General features: G+C 45.7%; 1 protein-coding gene across 1 annotated transcript in view; it reads right to left on the bottom strand.

The window, feature by feature from the left end:
* The window catches only part of LOC306913818 (H(+)/Cl(-) exchange transporter 5-like), a gene marked incomplete at its 3' end in the record, with an annotated part of 109,977 nt that overhangs the window by 49,364 nt on the left and 38,048 nt on the right, over positions 1–22,565 (bottom strand). Inside the window, exons 3-9 of the mRNA XM_079490629.1 lie at positions 19,659–19,858; positions 18,853–18,952; positions 16,654–16,841; positions 15,462–15,584; positions 11,504–11,710; positions 5,138–5,218; positions 4,673–4,907 (exon numbers count right to left, since the gene is read on the bottom strand). Of these exons, the coding sequence (XP_079346755.1) occupies positions 4,673–4,907; positions 5,138–5,218; positions 11,504–11,710; positions 15,462–15,584; positions 16,654–16,841; positions 18,853–18,952; positions 19,659–19,858 (1,134 nt within the window). The remainder of the gene's footprint in view (positions 1–4,672; positions 4,908–5,137; positions 5,219–11,503; positions 11,711–15,461; positions 15,585–16,653; positions 16,842–18,852; positions 18,953–19,658; positions 19,859–22,565) is intronic.

The following is a 22,565-nucleotide window of genomic DNA, read 5'->3' as shown; positions in this document are numbered from 1 at the left end:
GGAGCTGTGTGTGTCTGTGACTGTAGAGGGGAGCTGTGTGTGTCTGTGACTGTAGAGGGGAGCTGTGTGTGTCTGTGACTGTAGAGGGGAGCTGTGTGTGTCTGTGACTGTAGATGGGAGCTGTGTGTGTCTGTGACTGTAGAGGGGAGCTGTGTGTGTCTGTGACTGTAGATGGGAGCTGTGTGTCTGTGACTGTAGAGGGGAGCTGTGTGTGTCTGTGACTGTAGATGGGAGCTGTGTGTCTGTGACTGTAGATCGGAGCTGTGTGTCTGTGACTGTAGAGGGGAGCTGTGTGTGTCTGTGACTGTAGAGGGGAGCTGTGTGTGTCTGTGACTGTAGATCGGAGCTGTGTGTGTCTGTGACTGTAGATCGGAGCTGTGTGTGTCTGTGACTGTAGAGGGGAGCTGTGTGTGTCTGTGACTGTAGAGGGGAGCTGTGTGTGTCTGTGACTGTAGAGGTGTGTGTGTGTGTGACTGTCTGTGCCCAGGTGATGATGGTCGTTGATGCTCATCAAGGAAGGCAATTATGTTTCTGCACTGTCAAAAGTAATGCTACTTCTTGTAGCATTACATGTAGTTAACATGTAGTTAAATAAAAAATGTGAAAAAAAGCTAGGGGGGAAAATAAATTATATATAAAAGAAACTGTAATTTTTCTGGAAAATATGTTTAGTTTAAAATATCGTGAAAAATCGTATCGTGAACCTCATATCGTGATACGAATCGTATCGTGAGTTGAGTGAATCGTTACATGCCTAGTATGATGAGGTATTTAACACCATGGAGGCCCAGGGCGGAGTTCTCCTTCCAAGTTCAAGGTCATGGTCAAGTGCCCAACACGGAGATTGATAAATAGGACGGAGATTAATGATAACAAAACCGTTCGCATCGCTCTAGAGCCTTGGAGCGCTTGTTGCCCGATCCGATGACGTGTCAAAAAGAGACACGTCATCGAAAATGTCCCCTGCCTGTTTAGCTGACGAAAACTAAAATCTTAAAACGATCATAACTCCCGATCTAAATCATCCCGTCTAATTCTGAAAAAAGATCCTGTTTGACGGCCTTCCGCGGTCCAGTCGCTAGTCGCGATAGATTTATTATTACCTCCCGTTGTTGTCGATCGACTCTAGAGTGGTGTGGCTATTGTTAGCTGCTACACAGACATGCACACCAGCTTCCAGCTTCCCGGTAAAAGTGGTCCGTGCGCTACAAATGATGGGCACATGGATGAAATGGATTAAATAGTTCCGGGCCTCCAAGGTGTTAAGTTACAAAAAACATTAAAGCTGAAACATGGAGCTGAGAGGTTTCGAGAGAGAGAGAGAAAGTCTGGGAAAGGGAGAAATGAAGCCAGAGGGAGGATAATGAGAATGAGGACAAGGAGAGAGAAGCTGCTATCCGTCTGCTACACATGAGAAAGAGGAGAGAGAGAGAAGCTGCTATCCGTCTGCTACACATGAGAAAGAGGAGAGAGAGAGAAGCTGCTATCCGTCTGCTACACATGAGAAAGAGGAGAGAGAGAGAAGCTGCTATCCGTCTGCTACACATGAGGAAGAGGAGAGAGAGAGAAGCTGCTCTCCGTCTGCTACACATGAGGAAGCAAAAGGTAGATGTTGTGTGGGAGCGGGCGCGGGCTTGCGTGCCATTTAGGCATTTGGCAGATGCTCTTAATCCAGAGCAAGAACAAAAACATGGTAATACATCAAAATAGTCATCATGAATCATACGTAAGCTCAGAACCTAACAGTTGAATATCTATATAATGAATCTATACATATACACTATAGAGTGTTATGTCTGCCTCAAATGCTATCTAAGTTACATAAGTTTAGCCTTTGCATACGTATAAGGTCACTGAGGCTAGGGCAAGTGCTACATCAAGTGCTACAGGATAAGATGGAGTCTGAAGAGGTGGCTTTTCATCGTGTCTCGAATCTCTCGATGACACGTTACGATCAATAAACTCGTCACCGCGGCCGGTCTGTGAACGAACGAACGAACGGTCCACTATACTGGCGTCCCTTTCCTTTCCCTTCACCAACAATGTCTTCTCTCCACATTATTTGTTCATTTTAATATCTAGTGCTGTAATTATCCAATATTAACCCATTTAGGCCCTGACGTCGAAATAAAAATAGCAGACCTACAAGCTCGTAGCGCGCCACTCGGTGGCGCGCTACGAGCTTGTAGATCTGCTATTTTTCAATAGCTAAAGTATAACATAATGCTTTAAAACACCAAAAGGGGTTCCCGCCCAAAATGGGTTAAGAGGGCTAGTATTTCATGTAATGCATTAACCCATTTAGACCTGTGGACGATTCTACAAATGCCTTCTACATTTTCTGAAAAACCCTATGTTTCTATATCAGTGGTTCTCAAACATTTTCATGTCAAGGACCCCCAAAGATTATCTGTATTTGGCTGCCGACCCCCATCTGAAAATATGTTGTTCCAGGAACCCCCCACCAGAAGCAAAGATTTGAGTTAAAAACGCTCTGAAAGAATATATATATTCAAAGATTTGCGCCACATTTTCAAGATTTTGCAAAAATAGCAGACCTACAATTTCATGAGCTTGTAGATCTGCTATTTTTCAATAGCCTAAAGCATAACATAATGCTTTAAAACACCAAAAGGGGTTCCCGCCCAGAAAGGATTAAGAAGGCCAGTATTTCATGTAATGCATTAACCCATTTTGACCTGAGATCAGATTCTAAAAATGTCTTCTACATCCTGACAGTTTTCTGAAAAACCCATGTTTCTATGTCAGTGGTTCTCAAACATTTTCATGTCAAGGTGAAGGACCCCCAAAATTATATGTAATTGGCCGCCGACCCCCATCTGAAAATATGTTGTTCCAGGAACCCCTCGGAAGCAAAGATTTTAGTTAAAAACGTTCGCTCTGAAAGAATATATATAAAGATTTGCGCCACATTTTCACATTTTTTCAAAAATAGCAGACCTACAAGCTCGTAGCGCGCCACTCGGTGGCGCGCTATGAGCTTGTAGGTCTGCTATTTTTCAATAGATAAAGCATAACATAATGCTAACACCAAAAGGGGTTCCCGCTTAGAATGGGTTAACGTTGTGGGCCTGCGGCCTGCGTGGTTTTGTAATCCTGATTGCTGCTGACAGAACATATCACAGAACGGTCTGCCTCACAGCTGCTGGTCTGTGTCAAACACTGTCTTTATTCATTATAATTTAATTATGTAAACTTCACGAAGCGCCCGGTCAGCTCGGCTGGGATAGAACACTTTTAAGAGAGAGGGAGATGGAGACTCGGAGACAGAGAGACCAAGCCAAGAAGCGGCAAATAGATTCGGATAAGGGAGAGAAGAGAAGAATGGAGGCTGACTATATTTACACATTTTTGGGGCGGGAACCACGTTTTGGTGTTTTAAGCATTACGTTATACTTTAGCTATAGAGAGTATGCACATGCATGATTTTCCCATCAGGACACGCCCCCCTCATCTAGACTGAGTGGCAAAACATTGAGCAGCATGGAGTGTTGGAGTGTTGGAGTTTGGAAGCGCTCGTTGGAAATCACTCAACCGTCCTGCGTACCACCTGGTTCTAAATGTCACATAATGCAGGAGGCAGCAAAATGTTGTGTTATTGAAAACAAGCACTTCCAAACTCTGACAAAAATAATCAAATGCAGGGCATTTCTTGACAGAAAGTAGCTCATAACGTTTCTATGGTGGATTTTCATGAAACAAAAACTTTGCAGATAGAAAGAGGATAATTCAAGCTTTTCGTTCAGCTGCAATGTTGGTGAGTTTAACATTGTTTAATGCAATCAGACAGGACTTTTCTGTTTGGATGAATGGGCTGTCAAGGCCAGAAAGTAGTTTTTGCCACTCAGTGGGCGTTCCTGCATAACTTCCAGGTACGATGATGTCACACGCATACCCTCTATTAAAAAATAGCAGATCTAAAAGCTCGTAGCGCGGCACCTAGTGCTTGAGAGCACCGAGAGCTTGTAGGTCTGCTATTTTTGAAAAATCGTGAAAATGTGGCACAAATCTTTGAATATATATTCTTTCAGAGCGAACGTTTTTAACTCAAATCTTTGCTTCTGGGGGGGTCCCTGGAACAACATATTTTCTCGTTCAATAGGAATTTGTACCAAATTGCATGCTGTATTGATGTTGGTACCATTAGGAGAGATAACAGGAAAATGTTGATCAAAATAACAATTCTTCTACATTCTCTAATTGTGTAGACTTCTTGAAAATGAACTGATGCAGATGATTAACAATAGAGGGTATGCGCATGCTTAAAGTGAGTGGCAAATCGAGCGGCAAAGCAACATGCAAAGTGAGTTTAACATTGTTTAATGTTGTTTAATGCAATCAGATATGACTTTTCTGTGTGGATGTATGGGCTGTCAAGGCCAGAAAGTAGTTTTTTGCCACTCAGTAGGCATTCCTGCATAACTTCCTGGTTTGATGATGATGTCACACGCATACCCTCTATAATTTAACTCTTGAGAGCTATATAATGAAACCAAATGGACCCTTATTGGGTCCATTTGGTTACCAACTCTGCATCATTTAGCTGGGGGACCCCCTGAAACCCCCTCAAAGGACCACTGGTGGTCCCCGGACCACTGGTTGAAAAAAACCAGTGGTTGGTTAATGCATCTCTCTCTCTCTGTGTACTCACGCCTCCTGCACCAGGCGATGTTAGCCTTGATGAACAGCGCCCCCCAGAGGCCTCCGAAGATGCCCAGCAGGATGAAGGGGGCCAGCTCCAGGAGGTGCCAGGGGGCGTGGAACTCCACGTAGAACAGCACCAGGCGGCTGTTCCCAAACGGGTTGATGGAGCGCAGCGTAAACGCAGCCACCAGGGCGGCGAAGAAGGACCGCCACAGGGTCTTCAGGGGGAAGTAGTAGCTCACCTGAGGGGGGAGGGGGAGAGGGGGGAGAGGGGAGGTGGGGGGGAGAGGGAGGGGAGAGAGGGGGAGGGAGGAGAGCGAGAGAGAGAGAGAGGGGGGGGGGGGGGGGACAGGACAGTAGTTCTTTTATAGTTATATCCTCGTAGCAGATTTTGTTTTGAATTGTACCCATTCTACAAACTGTGAAAAAAAACATGTGAAATAATAATCAATCAATCAATCTCCAGTAGTACCTCCTCCAGGCTGAAGAGAACTCCTCCTATTGGTGCTCCAAAGGCCACAGACACACCCACCGCCGCTGCTGCCGATAGAACCTATGACGACATCACCAAACACCAAATAATCATTTATGTGTTGTGATGTCAGAACAGGCCAGCTGCAAATATGGAGATATAGGGGTGATCAGGTCCAGAGCCCAGGGTAGAGGCTTTTGTGCTGGTTCTGGACAACCGGCTATCTGACCGACTCGACAACGGGCACTACACTCCTTGTGGTGGGGTGGAACGCGTGTGTCGAATTTGAAGTCGGTGGGGCGAACGGTTCTCGAGTTATGTGGATTACAGACGCGCACGTACATACATACACACACACAGAGACGTGGTGCATTTATCTAGATAAGATAGGTTCCCCTGCCTCCCTCCTGTTTCATTAAGACCAGTAGAAGTGGTTCCCCTGCCTCCCTCCTGTTTCATTAAGACCAGTAGAAGTGGTTCCCCTGCCTCCCTCCTGTTTCATTAAGACCAGTAGAAGTGGTTCCCCTGCCTCCCTCCTGTTTCATTAAGGCCAGTAGAAGTGGTTCCCCTGCCTCCCTCCTGTTTCATTAAGACCAGTAGAAGTGGTTCCCCTGCCTCCCTCCTGTTTCATTAAGACCAGTAGAAGTGGTTCCCCTGCCTCCCTCCTGTTTCATTAAGACCAGTAGAAGTGGTTCCCCTGCCTCCCTCCTGTTTCATTAAGACCAGTAGAAGTGGTTCCCCTGCCTCCCTCCTGTTTCATTAAGACCAGTAGAAGTGGTTCCCCTGCCTCCCTCCTGTTTCATTAAGACCAGTAGAAGTGGTTCCCCTGCCTCCCTCCTGTTTCATTAAGACCAGTAGAAGTGGTTCCCCTGCCTCCCTCCTGTTTCATTAAGACCAGTAGAAGTGGTTCCCCTGCCTCCCTCCTGTTTCATTAAGACCAGTAGAAGTGGTTCCCCTGCCTCCCTCCTGTTTCATTAAGACCAGTAGAAGTGGTTCCCCTGCCTCCCTCCTGTTTCATTAAGAGGTTGAAGTGGTTCCCCTGCCTCCCTCCTGTTTCATTAAGACCAGTAGAAGTGGTTCCCCTGCCTCCCTCCTGTTTCATTAAGACCAGTAGAAGTGGTTCCCCTGCCTCCCTCCTGTTTCATTAAGACCAGTAGAAGTGGTTCCCCTGCCTCCCTCCTGTTTCATTAAGACCAGTAGAAGTGGTTCCCCTGCCTCCCTCCTGTTTCATTAAGACCAGTAGAAGTGGTTCCCCTGCCTCCCTCCTGTTTCATTAAGACCAGTAGAAGTGGTTCCCCTGCCTCCCTCCTGTTTCATTAAGACCAGTAGAAGTGGTTCCCCTGCCTCCCTCCTGTTTCATTAAGGCCAGTAGAAGTGGTTCCCCTGCCTCCCTCCTGTTTCATTAAGACCAGTAGAAGTGGTTCCCCTGCCTCCCTCCTGTTTCATTAAGACCAGTAGAAGTGGTTCCCCTGCCCTCCCTCCTGTTTCATTAAGACCAGTAGAAGTGGTTCCCCTGCCTCCCTCCTGTTTCATTAAGACCAGTAGAAGTGGTTCCCCTGCCTCCCTCCTGTTTCATTAAGAGGTTGAAGTGGTTCCCCTGCCTCCCTCCTGTTTCATTAAGACCAGTAGAAGTGGTTCCCCTGCCTCCCTCCTGTTTCATTAAGGCCAGTAGAAGTGGTTCCCCTGCCTCCCTCCTGTTTCATTAAGACCAGTAGAAGTGGTTCCCCTGCCTCCCTCCTGTTTCATTAAGACCAGTAGAAGTGGTTCCCCTGCCTCCCTCCTGTTTCATTAAGACCAGTAGAAGTGGTTCCCCTGCCTCCCTCCTGTTTCATTAAGAGGTTGAAGTGGTTCCCCTGCCTCCCTCCTGTTTCATTAAGACCAGTAGAAGTGGTTCCCCTGCCTCCCTCCTGTTTCATTAAGACCAGTAGAAGTGGTTCCCCTGCCTCCCTCCTGTTTCATTAAGACCAGTAGAAGTGGTTCCCCTGCCTCCCTCCTGTTTCATTAAGACCAGTAGAAGTGGTTCCCCTGCCTCCCTCCTGTTTCATTAAGACCAGTAGAAGTGGTTCCCCTGCCTCCCTCCTGTTTCATTAAGACCAGTAGAAGTGGTTCCCCTGCCTCCCTCCTGTTTCATTAAGACCAGTAGAAGTGGTTCCCCTGCCTCCCTCCTGTTTCATTAAGACCAGTAGAAGTGGTTCCCCTGCCTCCCTCCTGTTTCATTAAGAGGTTGAAGTGGTTCCCCTGCCTCCCTCCTGTTTCATTAAGACCAGTAGAAGTGGTTCCCCTGCCTCCCTCCTGTTTCATTAAGACCAGTAGAAGTGGTTCCCCTGCCCTCCCTCCTGTTTCATTAAGACCAGTAGAAGTGGTTCCCCTGCCCTCCCTCCTGTTTCATTAAGACCAGTAGAAGTGGTTCCCCTGCCTCCCTCCTGTTTCATTAAGACCAGTAGAAGTGGTTCCCCTGCCCTCCCTCCTGTTTCATTAAGACCAGTAGAAGTGGTTCCCCTGCCTCCCTCCTGTTTCATTAAGACCAGTAGAAGTGGTTCCCCTGCCTCCCTCCTGTTTCATTAAGAGGTTGAAGTGGTTCCCCTGCCTCCCTCCTGTTTCATTAAGACCAGTAGAAGTGGTTCCCCTGCCTCCCTCCTGTTTCATTAAGGCCAGTAGAAGTGGTTCCCCTGCCTCCCTCCTGTTTCATTAAGACCAGTAGAAGTGGTTCCCCTGCCTCCCTCCTGTTTCATTAAGAGGTTGAAGTGGTTCCCCTGCCTCCCTCCTGTTTCATTAAGACCAGTAGAAGTGGTTCCCCTGCCCTCCCTCCTGTTTCATTAAGACCAGTAGAAGTGGTTCCCCTGCCTCCCTCCTGTTTCATTAAGAGGTTGAAGTGGTTCCCCTGCCTCCCTCCTGTTTCATTAAGACCAGTAGAAGTGGTTCCCCTGCCTCCCTCCTGTTTCATTAAGGCCAGTAGAAGTGGTTCCCCTGCCTCCCTCCTGTTTCATTAAGAGGTTGAAGTGGTTCCCCTGCCTCCCTCCTGTTTCATTAAGGCCAGTAGAAGTGGTTCCCCTGCCTCCCTCCTGTTTCATTAAGAGGTTGAAGTGGTTCCCCTGCCTCCCTCCTGTTTCATTAAGACCAGTAGAAGTGGTTCCCCTGCCTCCCTCCTGTTTCATTAAGACCAGTAGAAGTGGTTCCCCTGCCTCCCTCCTGTTTCATTAAGACCAGTAGAAGTGGTTCCCCTGCCTCCCTCCTGTTTCATTAAGGGGTTGAAGTGGTTCCCCTGCCTCCCTCCTGTTTCATTAAGGCCAGTAGAAGTGGTTCCCCTGCCTCCCTCCTGTTTCATTAAGACCAGTAGAAGTGGTTCCCCTGCCTCCCTCCTGTTTCATTAAGGCCAGTAGAAGTGGTTCCCCTGCCTCCCTCCTGTTTCATTAAGAGGTTGAAGTGGTTCCCCTGCCTCCCTCCTGTTTCATTAAGACCAGTAGAAGTGGTTCCCCTGCCTCCCTCCTGTTTCATTAAGACCAGTAGAAGTGGTTCCCCTGCCTCCCTCCTGTTTCATTAAGACCAGTAGAAGTGGTTCCCCTGCCTCCCTCCTGTTTCATTAAGACCAGTAGAAGTGGTTCCCCTGCCTCCCTCCTGTTTCATTAAGACCAGTAGAAGTGGTTCCCCTGCCTCCCTCCTGTTTCATTAAGACCAGTAGAAGTGGTTCCCCTGCCTCCCTCCTGTTTCATTAAGACCAGTAGAAGTGGTTCCCCTGCCTCCCTCCTGTTTCATTAAGACCAGTAGAAGTGGTTCCCCTGCCTCCCTCCTGTTTCATTAAGACCAGTAGAAGTGGTTCCCCTGCCTCCCTCCTGTTTCATTAAGGCCAGTAGAAGTGGTTCCCCTGCCTCCCTCCTGTTTCATTAAGACCAGTAGAAGTGGTTCCCCTGCCTCCCTCCTGTTTCATTAAGACCAGTAGAAGTGGTTCCCCTGCCTCCCTCCTGTTTCATTAAGAGGTTGAAGTGGTTCCCCTGCCTCCCTCCTGTTTCATTAAGACCAGTAGAAGTGGTTCCCCTGCCTCCCTCCTGTTTCATTAAGGCCAGTAGAAGTGGTTCCCCTGCCTCCCTCCTGTTTCATTAAGACCAGTAGAAGTGGTTCCCCTGCCTCCCTCCTGTTTCATTAAGACCAGTAGAAGTGGTTCCCCTGCCTCCCTCCTGTTTCATTAAGACCAGTAGAAGTGGTTCCCCTGCCTCCCTCCTGTTTCATTAAGGCCAGTAGAAGTGGTTCCCCTGCCTCCCTCCTGTTTCATTAAGACCAGTAGAAGTGGTTCCCCTGCCTCCCTCCTGTTTCATTAAGGCCAGTAGAAGTGGTTCCCCTGCCTCCCTCCTGTTTCATTAAGACCAGTAGAAGTGGTTCCCCTGCCTCCCTCCTGTTTCATTAAGACCAGTAGAAGTGGTTCCCCTGCCTCCCTCCTGTTTCATTAAGACCAGTAGAAGTGGTTCCCCTGCCTCCCTCCTGTTTCATTAAGACCAGTAGAACTGGTTCCCCTGCCTCCCTCCTGTTTCATTAAGACCAGTAGAAGTGGTTCCCCTGCCTCCCTCCTGTTTCATTAAGACCAGTAGAAGTGGTTCCCCTGCCTCCCTCCTGTTTCATTAAGACCAGTAGAAGTGGTTCCCCTGCCTCCCTCCTGTTTCATTAAGACCAGTAGAAGTGGTTCCCCTGCCTCCCTCCTGTTTCATTAAGAGGTTGAAGTGGTTCCCCTGCCTCCCTCCTGTTTCATTAAGACCAGTAGAAGTGGTTCCCCTGCCTCCCTCCTGTTTCATTAAGACCAGTAGAAGTGGTTCCCCTGCCTCCCTCCTGTTTCATTAAGACCAGTAGAAGTGGTTCCCCTGCCTCCCTCCTGTTTCATTAAGACCAGTAGAAGTGGTTCCCCTGCCTCCCTCCTGTTTCATTAAGACCAGTAGAAGTGGTTCCCCTGCCTCCCTCCTGTTTCATTAAGACCAGTAGAAGTGGTTCCCCTGCCTCCCTCCTGTTTCATTAAGACCAGTAGAAGTGGTTCCCCTGCCTCCCTCCTGTTTCATTAAGACCAGTAGAAGTGGTTCCCCTGCCTCCCTCCTGTTTCATTAAGAGGTTGAAGTGGTTCCCCTGCCTCCCTCCTGTTTCATTAAGACCAGTAGAAGTGGTTCCCCTGCCTCCCTCCTGTTTCATTAAGACCAGTAGAAGTGGTTCCCCTGCCTCCCTCCTGTTTCATTAAGACCAGTAGAAGTGGTTCCCCTGCCTCCCTCCTGTTTCATTAAGACCAGTAGAAGTGGTTCCCCTGCCTCCCTCCTGTTTCATTAAGACCAGTAGAAGTGGTTCCCCTGCCTCCCTCCTGTTTCATTAAGACCAGTAGAAGTGGTTCCCCTGCCTCCCTCCTGTTTCATTAAGACCAGTAGAAGTGGTTCCCCTGCCTCCCTCCTGTTTCATTAAGGCCAGTAGAAGTGGTTCCCCTGCCTCCCTCCTGTTTCATTAAGACCAGTAGAAGTGGTTCCCCTGCCTCCCTCCTGTTTCATTAAGGCCAGTAGAAGTGGTTCCCCTGCCTCCCTCCTGTTTCATTAAGACCAGTAGAAGTGGTTCCCCTGCCTCCCTCCTGTTTCATTAAGGCCAGTAGAAGTGGTTCCCCTGCCTCCCTCCTGTTTCATTAAGACCAGTAGAAGTGGTTCCCCTGCCTCCCTCCTGTTTCATTAAGGCCAGTAGAAGTGGTTCCCCTGCCTCCCTCCTGTTTCATTAAGGCCAGTAGAAGTGGTTCCCCTGCCTCCCTCCTGTTTCATTAAGGCCAGTAGAAGTGGTTCCCCTGCCTCCCTCCTGTTTCATTAAGGCCAGTAGAAGTGGTTCCCCTGCCTCCCTCCTGTTTCATTAAGACCAGTAGAAGTGGTTCCCCTGCCTCCCTCCTGTTTCATTAAGACCAGTAGAAGTGGTTCCCCTGCCTCCCTCCTGTTTCATTAAGGCCAGTAGAAGTGGTTCCCCTGCCTCCCTCCTGTTTCATTAAGACCAGTAGAAGTGGTTCCCCTGCCTCCCTCCTGTTTCATTAAGGCCAGTAGAAGTGGTTCCCCTGCCTCCCTCCTGTTTCATTAAGGCCAGTAGAAGTGGTTCCCCTGCCTCCCTCCTGTTTCATTAAGACCAGTAGAAGTGGTTCCCCTGCCTCCCTCCTGTTTCATTAAGGCCAGTAGAAGTGGTTCCCCTGCCTCCCTCCTGTTTCATTAAGACCAGTAGAAGTGGTTCCCCTGCCTCCCTCCTGTTTCATTAAGGCCAGTAGAAGTGGTTCCCCTGCCTCCCTCCTGTTTCATTAAGAGGTTGAAGTGGTTCCCCTGCCCTCCCTCCTGTTTCATTAAGACCAGTAGAAGTGGTTCCCCTGCCCTCCCTCCTCACCTCTCTCCTCTTGGCCTCGTTCTTGCGGTACTTGGTGAACAGGTGACACAGGATGTTGGCGCAGCAGCACGCCACGTGCACCAGGGGCCCCTCCTTCCCCAGGCTGAGGCCCGACGACACGGCCAGGACCAGCGTGATGGTCTTGATGATCAGCGTCCACTTCCCCAGGTAGCCTCGGATGATGAAGCCGCTCAGGATGGTCTTGATCTGAAAACACACCACGATATAAGGAAGACTTTACTTTATTTGTTTATAGGACAAAGCATATTAATCGTTTGCCCGCCAGGAACATAGGAATATTAACACGTAGAATCTTGTAGCCTGCCACAAACGGAAAAGCCGCTTTAACAGCGATGTATTCATTAATGCATGTTTTAATACGATCGTATCTAAATCTACCGTCCGTTAGCTTTGTTATGCTTCTGACCCAATGGGCGCGGCCATTTTGAAAATGCGCGCGCATCCACTTACATTGCCGGCTCTGGTTTCAGACGGCTTTATCTCACAGAAGCGACATTGCAGAGGACGCTTTGTCCCAGACAAGCGTTTTCAACAGCCTGTAGCAGGCGCTGTGATACTCGCGGTCCACTTTTTCCACCACCGACCGAGAGAACAAGCACCAGCTTCGTCAACACACACGGAATGGTTTCATAGTAAAATGCGATTACGGATATTTGGCTCTTCAAAGTAAATGTCACGCGCGATAAAACCCTGGCAGGACGCGACGGAGGGATTAAACAATGGTAGCGGTAAATGGGTTAATTAATGTACGTCAGATGGACGTAAATACACCGGATTTAGCAAAGATGCTAGTTTTCATCCGCAGTCCTCACAAAGAAACAGAAAAACAGAAAACAGACAAACAGTGGAATACATTTACATAACATTACATACAGTAGGGAACACAGCATAAAAATACACCTCAAACAAGATCACAAATGGTTGCAGCTTTGGTTTTCAAGCAACCATCTTTTCAGATTGAATTTAAAAGATGGAAATGTAGCACAATCCTTTATACGCAGAGGAAGGCCATTCCATGCTACACAACCCTGTACTGAGAGGACATTTTGACCGAATGTCGTTGGCAATGGATGAACAGGGAGGAGAGGAGAGGAGAGACCAAAACTAATCAAGAAAATATGATGCTCACGGTAAAAAAAATGGTTTGAAGCAAAAGTGTCACTAAAATGGGTAAATGGTGCATTTATATAGAGCGTCGCAGTTCCGCCCCTTTCAGTCCCGCCCCCTTTCAGTCCCACCCCCTTTCATGACGATGTGAGAGCCAGACGTCAATTCCCCGTTCATTTTCTCCATAGGCTTTTTAAAAAAGTATTTATTTAAAGACGTTTACGCCGCGGACAAAGACAACTCCAGTTGTGACAAATCATGACAACAAACACAACATTTAGGACCAAATTAAACTAAACTAAACTAAACTGAACTAAACTAAACTAAACTAAACTAAACTAAACTAAACTAAACTAAACTAAACTAAACTAAACTAAACTAAACTAAACTAAACTAAACTAAACTAAACCAAACTGAACTGAACTAAACTGAACAAAAAACTAAACTAAACTAAACTGAACTGTAGCCATTCTGCAAACTGTTAATACAATGTTCAATCAATCAATCAGGTTATGGCCTAACAGCTGGAGTATGCGTCCCCCTTAAGGTGGCAGTAACAGACTGTCTGGCAGTGAAGTTGAGTGACTGAACAGATACAGTAGATTATCTCTCTCTCGGTACACTTTCAGGAAGCTACCAAGAAAAAATAATTGTTTTAAAATAACAACAATAAAAACACAGACCTCAGCAGAGAGCCTGGAAGCGATTTGATGCAAGATTTCGAAATAATAATATGGCCCCCCCGAGTCCCGACGACAGTAGGATTCAGAAAAAAACAACGACACTAAGTATTAAGCAACAGCAAACATCCCCAAACTGTTTCCTCCTGTGGCAGCCAGACACTGTGGCTTTCTACCCTGGCTTAGCATTAGCAAATAACACCACGGAATAGAACATTATGGAGGATTTAATAACAGTAACAGACCTCAGGCAGTGTGCGTGCGTTTGTGTGTGTGTGCGTGCGTGACTGTGTGCGTGTGAGTGCATGCATGCGTTTATACATTACTTATTACATACAGTAATGTAATAAAGGCACATTATTTATTCTGCATTTAAACCACGGAACCACCGATTTTTCCCATGCTGTATCGATAGGAGAGATAACAGGTACCATAGGAGAGATAACAGGTACCATAGGAGAGATAACAGGTACCATAGGAGAGATAACAGGTACCATAGGAGAGATAACAGGTACCATAGGAGAGATAACAGGCAAACTTTGATGAAAATAACAATTAGATTTTAAGCCCTCCTCTTCCAGTCCCACTAACAACAATGTATACACAACGTGTATACATTGTTGTTGTTCATTTTCAAATGCATTTATTTCATTATTCATTCATTATTATTCCAGCTCTAGACCAGCTCTATTCCAGCTGAGACATTGTTCACATGCAGGTCTACTTTAATGTTCCAACAGTATCTACTTCCGTCACGAAAAGATCCTTTAGGTTCAAAGCTCCTCTGACTGGAACGATATTCCCCATTATATATTCGGTTAATAACATCTTTTCAACTGTTTAAAACTCTGCTGTCCTCTCTCTTTGACAGTTAAAACTCTGCTGTCCTCTCTCTTTGACAGTTCCTGTACATGCTTTCACTCATCAGTAGGCCTATCGTACAGGAATAGATCTAGAAACGCGTTGTTTCACATTATTACATGGCTTGGTTGAATGCTTGATTCTGATTGGTCAATCACTTAATTCAGCGGTGAATTATGTGTCGATAATGACCGCTGCCTAATCGAACCCTCTGAGCACCAGCTGCGCGGCTGCGCCCCGCTTGATTTACTGCTGTTTCCAACATGACAGCCATGTAAACACACACACACTAGTGACACACAATGTCATTTACAGCTAAACATTGCTCTTAAAAATGTTTTTGAAAACATTTGAGCGAGAAATAGACGAAGCAGGACCCGAAAATGGATTCTATTTGATCAACTCACTTCCTTGTTTTCCGACAGTCCTGCAGACGCAGCCAGCGCGAACTTATGGAATACTTTTTTTGTTGTGTTTTGGGTCAATGTATTAATTTATGTTAGTTAGCCATGTAATAAGCGGGGTAATATCTGGCTAGGTGGTCATTGTGCTTTGTATTTTTGCAACTATGCCTAAACCCGAGTGGAGTAGTAAGAGAGTGGCGACACGCTTTGATCTCGCCGCAAAGCGGCTATGGTCTTATTGGGCTATAGTTCCACACATTGGAACTATCCCATTGAGACAAAGCGGCTATGGGCTTATTGGGCTATAGTTCCAAACATTGGAACTATCCCATTGAGACAAAGCGGCTATGGTCTTATTGGGCTATAGTTCCACACATTGGAACTATCCCATTGAGACAAAGCGGCTATGGGCTTATTGGGCTATAGTTCCACACATTGGAACTATCCCATTGAGACAAAGCGGCTATGGTCTTATTGGGCTATAGTTCCAAACATTGGAACTATCCCATTGAGACAAAGCGGCTATGGGCTTATTGGGCTATAGTTCCAAACATTGGAACTATCCCATTGAGACAAAGCGGCTATGGGCTTATTGGGCTATAGTTCCAAACATTGGAACTATCCCATTGAGACAAAGCGGCTATGGGCTTATTGGGCTATAGTTCCAAACATTGGAACTATCCCATTGAGACAAAGCGGCTATGGTCTTATTGGGCTATAGTTCCAAACATTGGAACTATCCCATTGAGACAAAGCGGCTATGGTCTTATTGGGCTATAGTTCCAAACATTGGAACTATCCCATTGAGACAAAGCGGCTATGGTCTTATTGGGCTATAGTTCCAAACATTGGAACTATCCCATTGAGATAGAAGGAGCACCTCACCTCTGGTATTCCTGACCCACAGGCGTACGGAGCGAAGGCTCTGACCAGGATGACCGCCAGGAAGGAGAACAGCAGGGCCCAGAACATGTACATCAGATAGTTGAGGATGTAGGCGAACGGTCCCTGGAAGACAGACACACACACACACACACACACACACACACACACACACACACACACACACACACACACACACACACACACACACACACACACACACACACACACACACACACACACACACACACACACACACACACACACACACACGATCAGTGGTTCTCAGAATTTAAAGGACCCCCAGGTTTGGTATGCGTTAGTCCACGGACCCCGATAACTCTTGAGAGGGTACACATGGGGTCCATTTGGTTTGGCGATTTAAAAAAAATAGCAGATCTAACAAGCTCGTAGCGCGGCATTCAGTGTCGCGCTATGAGCTTGTAGATCTGCTATTTTTCAATAGCTAAAGTATAACGCAATGCTTAAAACACCAAAAGGGGGTTCCCGCCCAGAATGGGTTAAGAACTTTAGATCATAAATAGTGAGTGACATCAAGACTAGTCCAAGGTGTAAATAAACTATTCAAGTAAATAAACACAAAGCCAGTTTGGTGTTATTTGACATCCATGAAATCATTAATAAATAATGTTAGTTATTTTATGTCTAATGACTAAAAACACAGCACTGTGCTTTGAAATGTTATGACATCTTTGCACCACTAGATGGGGCCCAAGCACTGGGAATCTAGTAGGCCTATTGTATTGCAATATCAGTACAGTACAGAAGGTTGTGTGTGCTCACTGCTCACAAATAAAATCATTCATTTGAAATTATACATCACCTCTATTCTACCATATTAACCCATTTTGACCTGGGAACGATTCTACAAAATGTCTTGTAATCCTGACAGTTTTATGAAAAGCCTCATGTTTCTGTCAGTGGTTCTCAAACATTTTCATGTCAAGGACCCCCAAAAATTATATGAATTTGGCCGCCGAACCCCATCTGAAAATATGTTGTTCCAGGGACCCCCCAGAAGCAAAGATTTGAGTTAAAAACGCTCACTCTGAAAGAATATATATTCAAAGATTTGCGCCACATTTTCACGATTTTTCAAAAATAGCAGATCTACAAGCTATGAGCTTGTAGATCATCGGTCCCTGCCATTAGCTCCGCCCCCCCAGCTTCTTACCTCATTGGTCCCTGCCATTAGCTCCGCCCAGCTCTTCCACTGCGGACATTTGTCCCTCTCCTGAAACGTGGTCTCATTGGACGTCCAGCAGCAGTGCTCGTGGTTGAACCAGAAGCCGTTCAGACACACCCCCTCCTTCATGTCCGTCAGCCAATGGGCAGAGATGTCGATACCGCCGGCCAGGGCACCTGAGGGGGGGGGGGGGGGGGGGGGAGAGAGAGAGATAGACAGAGAGAGAGAGGGGGGGGGCGAGAGAGAAATATATTTATTATTTCAGACTTTTTCCTTGTGATGTTTTCTTCTTGTCCAAGTGTCTTTGGGTGCCTTGTAGTTCACTGAGAACTACAACTCCCATGAGCTATCATTCTATTTGAAATGTTTGACATAGGTGTGATCAATCATCCAATCAAGTGATGAACATATATTCTGTCCTATGTCACTTTTTGATGATGCCTGAAGGTCAGTAGACCCAAACCTTGCTAAATAAATACATTGATTGTGCAACAGATCAAGAGTGTGCAGAGCTTTTTTCTCATTATCCCTTTGTGGCTCAATTACGTTTTTTCAGCAGATGAGTGGTGATACTTTTTACATTTTTGACTATTTCAGACTGAAATGCGCACAATTTTATGTGTGTACATATATATATTGTTACATTACGTCTTTTGGGCAGAAACGTACGTCTAAAACTGTTACTTTTCAGGAATCTGTTTACTTGTGTGTTCAAATGGAACCCCACAGACAGTCTTAAAGGACCACTTCACCACTTTTCAACCTATCTTCATATAATAGGTCCTCACTAATAATCGTGAAAAAATGGTGCAATTTTTTTCTACTCGGTCTGTGTCTCATAGGAGGGCTGTGGGCAGTTCAGAAACCGTCTTCCAGTAACATCATCGATGGGGAATACAAGCTAATAGAAACTGCAGGCTTTCTAGTCCTGAAAAGTTGCAATGCGAAAATGGAAGCCATCGTTCTCACGATAATGAAAATCTAAACATTTTTGTAAAAAAATCTTGTTTCAAAAGAAATCTGCCTAATGATGATGTCACTGGTGGACGGGTTTCTAAACTGCCCACAGCCCTCCAATGAGACACAGACTGAGTAGGAAAAAATCATGCCATTTTATCATGATTATTAGTGAGGACCTATTATATGAAGATAGGTTGAAAAGTGGTGAAGTGGTCCTTTAACCACTTTCACCCTGGCATCCTTATTATTCTGTACATGCAAAAAGTACAAAATAAATGTCAAAATAGGGCATTGATTTATGAAAAAGAAATCAACCAGACGTTGAAATGAGAGATAGAAGGTTTCTGCCCGACAGCCGATGACATGAATAACGTACTGTTGGTTCATCTCATAACCCATTTACACCTGAGGCTGATTCTAAACAAGAATGGCTTCAAAATTAAAAAAAATAAAAAGGCTTCTAAATCCTAAACGTTTTCAGAAAAACCTGTTTCTATATCAGTGGTTCTCAACCTATTTCATGTCAAGGACCCCCAGAAAGATATGTAATAGGCCGCCGACCCCCATCTGAAAATATGTTGTTCCAGGGACCTCCCAGAAGCAAAGATTTGAGTTAAAAACGAAAAAGAATATATATTCAAAGATTTGCGCCACATTTTCACGATTTTTCAAAAATAGCAGATCTACAAGCTCATAGCGCGGCACCGAGTGCCGCGCTATGAGCTTGTAGATCTGCTATTTTTCAATCGCTAAAGTATAACATAATGCTTGAAACACCAAAAGGGGTTCCCGTCCTGAATGGCACAAAAAACATGGAAGCTAACTTTGTTGTTTATAGATGTCCTCCTAACTGGCATTCTTGTCCTCCTATAAATTATGTCCTTGCACTTTGTAAGTCGTTCCGGATAAGAGTGGCTTAAATTGTAACTGTACTTTAGGTACTGATTGCTATATAATCACATCGTTCTGTCTTTTTATAGACCTATTATATCTTTATGCCTCTTGGCTGCAGTAAGTCAAAATAAGAAAAGTAAAAACAGTTGTGTGTGCACAGTGCATATACTGGACTTAGTCAACAGATACAAAGCGTCTGCTGGGGTTATACTGCCCTCTAGTGCAATGTACAAGTCAGTGATGACATGATGTACATCATCATGTCAGTATCATCGTTCATTTGTGTGTGCGTGCGTGCGTGCGTGTGTGCGTGCGTGCGTGCGTGCATGTTACCTGACATGAGGCCCACCAGCAGCATCAGAAGCCATCCAGAGAAGGCGTCGCTGACACTGCTCAGAAAAGCCATCGTAGACTGTCTGCTCTTACTGGTGATCTGGAGGATGGAGGGATGGAGGGAGGGATGGAGTGAGGGAGGGATGGAGGACAGGAGGGATGGAGGGACAATTTACAATTTAGGCATTTAGCAGACGCTCTGAATGAATTACATTAAGCAAACAAAAAGCATGGCAATACATCACATACATAAAAAGTAGTTATCGTGAAACATGCGTAAGCTAAGAACGTAACAGTGGAGTATCTATATAATGAAACTATATATATAAACTATGCATACTATACTATATTATACTATACATATGTACTATAAAGTGCTATGACTACATAAAATGCAATTCTGGTGCTGTCTATGTAACATAAATATAAAATGCTATCGAAGTCTACATAAAGTGCTATCTAAGGGGCTAGGGCAAGTTCTACGGGCCATGATGGAGTCTGAAAAGGTCAAAGCAGACCAGAGGTAGAAAACTGCCGTTCCCTCTGATCGCTAGGGACACATGCATCAGTAAGCAGGAACTGGGGGTGGCAATGAAGGACCGGGAAGTCTGGCGTAATATTGTGAAATCTCGACCGCGGTCGAAACATGATGATGATGACAGGAGGGATAGAGGGATGGCATAGAGGAGGACAACACTTTGGGACCCCATGGTGTAACGTGTTCATATATTCGAACGGGTATAAGGACTAGTTCATTTCAATGGGAGTTTCTCTGTGGTGTTCTGAAGCACCCGGACCTACAGTACCTCTCTGTGTCTGTCGCGGTCCTTGCTCTTCTCTCTGACCCAGTCGATGGTGTTGAAGTCCTCGTAGGTCCCCACCCCGGGGGCGGGGTCTTCAAGGGGGTCCACGCACCTACTGCCCCCCGGCCCCCCCGACCCCCCCGGACCACTGCCGTTCATACTGGAGGACGGCCTACCGCTGTCTGTCTGCTCCTCGTAAGACCCTGGGAGAGAGACACAGAGACACAGAGAGAGAGAGAGAGAGAGAGAGAGAGAGAGATAGAGACATAGAGAGAGAGAGACAGACAGAGAGACACGGAGGGAGAGAGACAGAGACACAGAGAGAGAGAGAGAGAGAGAGAGAGAGAGAGAGAGAGAGACATAGAGACAGAAGTGAGACAGTGTTGATTTCGTCGACTAAAACCATGTCGAAAAATGTTCGTCGACTACATGTTTTCACAGAGGAAAACTAGATTGAAACTAAATGAAAACTAAGACTAAATATACTGACAATTTCATCAACAAATAAAAACTAGACTAAAATGTTAGGAAGGGACTAGTGGACAAGAGATCCAGTATAAGTCATTTTGCACTTGGTTTCATGCTGAAAATAGCAGCTCTACAAGCTCACACGTGTAAAATCAGTCATTACGACAGCATCACGGCCCGCCAAAATACATTTTAGTCACTAAAACTAAATGAAAACTATTCAAGAGACTATGACTCAATCAAATCAAAACTGAAGTGAGACTTACGAGCGCCACACACACGTTTGTATGGTACAGTCCAAATGCACACAAACACGCCACCACAGTGCACACACACACACACACACACACACACACACACACACACACACACACACACACACACACACACACACACACACACACACACACACACACACACACACACACACACACACACACACACACACACACACACACGATGATAATAAGTGATGCATGTAAGAACACATGATCGGGCTGTGGAGAAATGATACATTTGACTGCATACAGTAATCCACTGTTAGTCCATGTAGTTCAAGAGCCTGGAGTCCACCAGGGACCTATACTCGGCACCCTCTCCTTTATTCCCCTCCACTCTACACCAAATCTCTTTGGTGAAAACAAAGGGCAATGATGGTGGTGGTCCCCATTTTGGCTATGGCCATTATGGGAAAATGTTTCCACAATTTTCTAAAAAGAAGCTAATAAGATAGCAGATCTACAAAAGCTCTGTTGTTACTTAGACGCTATTTTTGCCCCACAGTAAACGGTCATATGATTAAGTATAAAAATCAGGCTTTAACCTATTTAGGCCTGACGTCAAAATTTAAAAAATGTCTTCAAAATCCTGACAGTTTTCTGAAATACCTATGTTTCTATGTCAGTGGTTCTCAAACATTTTCATGTCAAGGAGCCCCACGATTATATGTAATTGGCCGCCGACCCCCATCTGAAAATATGTTATTCCAGGGACTCTCCCAGAAGCAAAGATTTGAGTTAAAAACGTTCGCTCTGAAAGAATATATATTCAAAGATTTGCACTACATTTTCACGAATTTTCAAAAATAGCAGATCTACAAGCTCATAGCGCGGCACTCGGTGCCGCGCTATGAGCTTGTAGATCTGCTATTTTTCATAGTATAACATAATGCTTTAAACACCAAAAGGGGTTCCCGCCCAGAATGGGTTAAGTGGATAAGTGGTTAACGAGCAGAAACAGGAACTGTACAGAGAAACCATCTCTTACACTTACAGTACGCCATTGACAGTTCTATTACACATACTGTACTGGGTCCCAAAGTGGGGTCCGGGGACCCCCAGGGGTCCTTGAGGTAGTTCCAGGGTGTCCCCATGGCTAAATGATAGGTCTGCGGGATATTTAGTGTCAATTTGGGGGTCCTTGACATGAAAATGTTTGGGAACCACTGCTGTGTATGTACTGTACAGTACAGTACAGTACAGTACAGTACAGTACAGTACAGTACAGTACAGTACAGTACAGTACAGTACAGTACAGTACAGTACAGTACAGTACAGTACTCACTGTACACTGACTGAACATACATGGAATAACAGACAAATATAATCTCATGATTACAGTATATAATCTTCAAATACTGTAATCCTTGGTTTATCTTAACCCATTTTGACCTGAGATCAGATTCTAAAAATGTCTTCTACATCCTGACAGTTTTCTGAAAAAGCTATGTTTCTATGTCAGTGGTTCTTCGATTTTTCAAAAACAGCAGACCTATGCACGCTATGAGCTTGTAGATCTGCTATTTTTCAATAGCTAAAGCATAACATAAATGCTAACACCAAAAAGGGGTTCCCGCACAAAATGGGTTAAAATAACCAATATCCGAAAATAGCCTATCTACAAGCTCACAGCGACACGTTGTGAGCTTGGTAAATGGTGCATTTATATAGCGCCTTTATCCAAGGTGCTTTGCATAGATTGTGCATTACATTCACCCCACACACATTCACACACCGATGGCGGTGGAAACCATGCAAGGCACCAACCAGCAAATCGGGACCAATTAGGGGTTCAGAGTGTTGCTCAAGGACACTTCGACACTAACTCTGGGGCCCTTTTTGAAACTAGCTCCTCGCCACTCGCCCTACACACTTCCACTCGGTTTGAGCATAGATATATAAATAACCGAGACGCAATGCAATGCAAGTGGATGGGAGGGGGATTCCGGTGCCGTCTCTATTATTTATATATCTATGCTCAAACCGAGTGGAAGTGTGTAGGGCGAGTGGCGAGGAGCTAGTTTCAAAAAGGGGGTAAGGGAGCCCACAGGGATCGAACTGGGAACCTTGCGGTTACCATCCAGCCACTCTACCCCTGAGCCACCGCCGCCCCATTCGCTTGTAGATTTCTTTTGGCATGTGACACGATTCCATAGAAGACTTC

This window comes from Electrona antarctica (assembly GCF_951216825.1).
Source record: "Electrona antarctica genome assembly, chromosome: 21".
NCBI classification, from domain to species: Eukaryota; Metazoa; Chordata; class Actinopteri; order Myctophiformes; family Myctophidae; genus Electrona; species Electrona antarctica.
The sequence above is the reverse complement of the archived record's forward strand: the minus strand, read 5'-3'. Positions and strand labels throughout refer to the sequence as shown.